The 3,459-nt window shown below is 35.7% G+C and overlaps 2 protein-coding genes across 2 annotated transcripts in view; one reads left to right on the top strand and one right to left on the bottom strand.

Moving 5' to 3' along the window:
* On the top strand, nt 649-1,329 carry LOC107606146 (multifunctional methyltransferase subunit TRM112-like protein At1g22270). The gene has a single exon (XM_016308135.2). The coding sequence runs from the start codon at nt 720-722 to the stop codon at nt 1,086-1,088; it is 369 nt and encodes a 122-aa protein (XP_016163621.1). The 5' UTR covers nt 649-719; the 3' UTR covers nt 1,089-1,329.
* The window catches only part of LOC107606145 (probable mitochondrial adenine nucleotide transporter BTL3), a 4,221-nt gene continuing 2,376 nt past the window's right edge, over nt 1,615-3,459 (bottom strand). The window contains exons 3-4 of the mRNA XM_016308134.2: nt 2,893-3,360; nt 1,615-2,234 (exon numbers count right to left, since the gene is read on the bottom strand). Of these exons, the coding sequence (XP_016163620.1) occupies nt 2,166-2,234; nt 2,893-3,360 (537 nt within the window). The 3' untranslated portion in view covers nt 1,615-2,165. The remainder of the gene's footprint in view (nt 2,235-2,892; nt 3,361-3,459) is intronic.

The raw sequence follows: 3,459 nt of genomic DNA, 5'->3' as shown, positions 1-3,459 counted from the left end.
ATTTTACTTAACATCAATAAAAAAAATTGTCTTTTAAAATAATCATACAACTTTTTTAATAATTATTTGAAAAATTATTATTTTAAATTGAATTTAATTTTCATATATTAACATTTAATTTTATCTTATGAAACTAATTTTTAAATTTATTATTTAAAAAAATTTAAATAATAAATCTAGTTAATTAATAATATTATTTTTTTAACAATAGATTAAAATTAAAATTTTCTAAATAAATCCCCAAAAGCCTCCGAAGAACAACAAGATAAAACAGAGCAAAAAAAAGAAAAGAAAAGAAAAATAAAAAACTCACAAAATCCGAGAAGCAGAGAGAAATCTACGGCCCCAAACACTGACTCCTTTTTAACCTTCTATGGCCTGAAACCCAAAGAAACAGCGAACCAATCGGAACACAACACGCAACACAAAAGAAAATTAAGGATTAAAATAAAAAAAATATTTTATGAACTGGTAGCAGAGAGGAAAGCAAGGCTAAACCTCCTAAACAATGGATTAGGCCGTTAAACTCTTTTTATTTTGGGTCTTGGGGCAGATAAACTCTTGTTAGGACAATTTTATTTTGGAATTGGGCTTTGTAAAATTAGGTTATACAGAAGCCCACCTTATTATACAAGGGTTCTATATATAAACCCAAAAACAATCAGGCATAAGGGTTCTTCTTCTTTGTCATAGTGGAAACAGAGCGCTTTAGGTAGAAGATGAGGCTGCTAACGCACAACATGCTATCGTCGAATATAAAGGGAGTGGAGAAGGGGTTTCCGCTTCGGATCGAGGCGGAGAAGGTAGTTGAGAAGCCGGTTGAGATGAACGCGGATTTTCTGCGGAAGATGTTTGAGAAGGTGGAGTGGAAGGCATTTGTGGAAGCTTCTAGAAGCATGGGGTACGCCCAGCTCCCGGAGGAGGTAGATTCCGGCATGCTTGAGTCGGACGAGTTCTTGAGTAGGTTCCACCACGCACTCCTCGAGCTCCACCTCGAAGAAGGCGCCCTCGTCTGTCCCGAGACCGGCCGCAGATTCCCCGTTAACAAGGGTATCCCTAACATGCTCCTCCATGAGGACGAGGTCTGATTACCAATCTGCCTTTTCTTTGATTACTAGACTTGTATTGTCTTTTGTGTACCCTCTCAATCTCATTAGGTTTGGCTGTAATTCACCGCTAAAAGTGTTTCTTTAATTTTCATCATATATTTAGTTACTTCTTTCCATGATAAACATTGTACAAATCATTACTCAGTAAAATCATTACTCAGTAGCGTATTCCTATATTAAAGATAATGCAGCAGGTCTCTATCGACCATGAATCTCTATAGTCGCTGTCTTCCTGATTTTGTACCTTTGATACCAACTACGCCATAAACTGCATTGGTAGTTCAAAGTGCTCGAATTACAGCTGACTTTGAAGTTTTGAAATAAAGTGATTTATATTATAACTGATTCAAACCAATATAACCTGTGTTGAAAATGCAGGTGGTATTTACTTATTTTTCACTTCTAGTATATCTGATTTTGAAAGCATAAATCAATTATAAAATTTTCGTAATATAGAAAACAAACCATAATCCAGAATGACACAACTGATTTTCAGCGTCTAGAATTGATACTTCAACATCCCACTAGTATAGTATAAATTACTACATTACATTGAAATTAATTCGACAAAAACAAAACCACACACCCTAATAAGGCGTAATCCAGCATATGGAAGATTGTAAAAGTTACAACCTAGAGGGAGGAGATTGATATTAGATCCTTTTTCAGAAGGTTGCTTGGGTGCTATTATGCTCCATGATAATGATTTAAAAATAAATAAATGAAACAAGAGTACAGGGCGAATAAGAATTGAAGTCAAGATCAAGCAGTCACTAATCAAACATTTTTTTTTTTTGTAAAACTGAAGCCTTGGTAGATTTGATTGATTATGGAATCCGTCCAAAATTTTCCTGTGGGAAATACATGAATTGTGAACAATTGTAAAAGGGATTGCAGACCCGAATTATGCTTTGAACCTTCAAAGGCAGACATCAAATATGATTGCCAAGTGAAGTCAACCGCTACCATTCTGCACCTATATTAAGTGCGGACCTATAAAACATATGATGCTACAACTTCTCATCAGTGTATAACTGATAATAATCTATTCATTGGCTACTCCACTTTGAGAACAATCTTCATGAACTCATAGACAAAGTAACTGATTGATGCTGAAGGAAGTACCTGAACTTGAAGAAAAAACAATACAAGTGTATTAGTTTTATGATTAATAAAAGTAACCTTAAGCAGCATGGAAAAGATATGGACAAAACTGGCACAAGGGTCATCATAATTTAAATACAAGCATACATCTATTATAAAGCTAAATTCAGCCCAGAGGAAGTTGATCTTATATCATTTGCTATTATTGGTACAAACTACACACCTCTGTTACAAATCAGGGGGGAAAAGGGGTGCTTTTGGCTTGGCAGTTACAAAAGGAATCAATGTTTCAAGGAAAAGCCTGGGATAAGTGATAACATACTATCATCACTAAGATAACAATCCAAATATGGGTAATTGAAACATTTCATAAACAAGACAATGCAACGTTGAGCGAATTACAGAAAGACCATTTACAAGCAGTGCCACATAATGATTGCTACACGATACAATGTAAAATGAAAATTTAATTAGGTGAATTAACAGAGACAGTATCCTGCATGAATTATGAACCTATATTCTCTACATTAAAAAAGTAATTTCTACGTAGTAAACCATAAATTTGAACAGATCAGGAACTGGTATAGCGACTGAAATTCACTGGGTTCTAAATGGATAAATATAGTGCATAAAGTAAAATATAAGTAAATTGGGCATGCAAGGAAGTAAATTGACATGCCTGGAGTAAGCTGGGAATAAGTCCTGCATACAGAGCTTGAATGCCTCCATGTTCCACTATTTTGGCACAAGTTGCAAAAGAACTTAAACGGGTAGACTGGACTTGCAATTGAAGCTGCCTCCTTACCACTTCGAATGGATATGTAGCAGCTTCTGCACAAGCACCGGCAATAGCACCATACAACAGCGTCCTTACTGGTCCTAACTCAAGCTGATCCAATGCACTCAATTCCTTACCCTGTTTGTGCAAATTCTGGATTCGCTTCCTTCCTTTGGGTGAATGCAAATAAGCTGATTTGAGTATATCATATACACCATAAAAAACTGCACCAGAAGGAGCCATACTTATAATTGACGGTACCAAACCCTTGTAGAGAGAAAAGAAGCCTTCAGTCCGAATCATGTATTGGAAAGCACCAATAACACCACCCAAAGCTTCCCCACCAGGTGCCACCAACTTGGTCCGGATCTGAAAGAAACCAATGGTAAACATTTTGAACCAATTAAACCACATGGCTAAAAATACAAGAGCCATTAAGAAATTGTAACTAAGATTTTGGAGAAAATG

This window comes from Arachis ipaensis, chromosome B07 (genome assembly GCF_000816755.2).
Source record: "Arachis ipaensis cultivar K30076 chromosome B07, Araip1.1, whole genome shotgun sequence".
NCBI classification, from domain to species: Eukaryota; Viridiplantae; Streptophyta; class Magnoliopsida; order Fabales; family Fabaceae; genus Arachis; species Arachis ipaensis.
The sequence above is the reverse complement of the archived record's forward strand: the minus strand, read 5'-3'. Positions and strand labels throughout refer to the sequence as shown.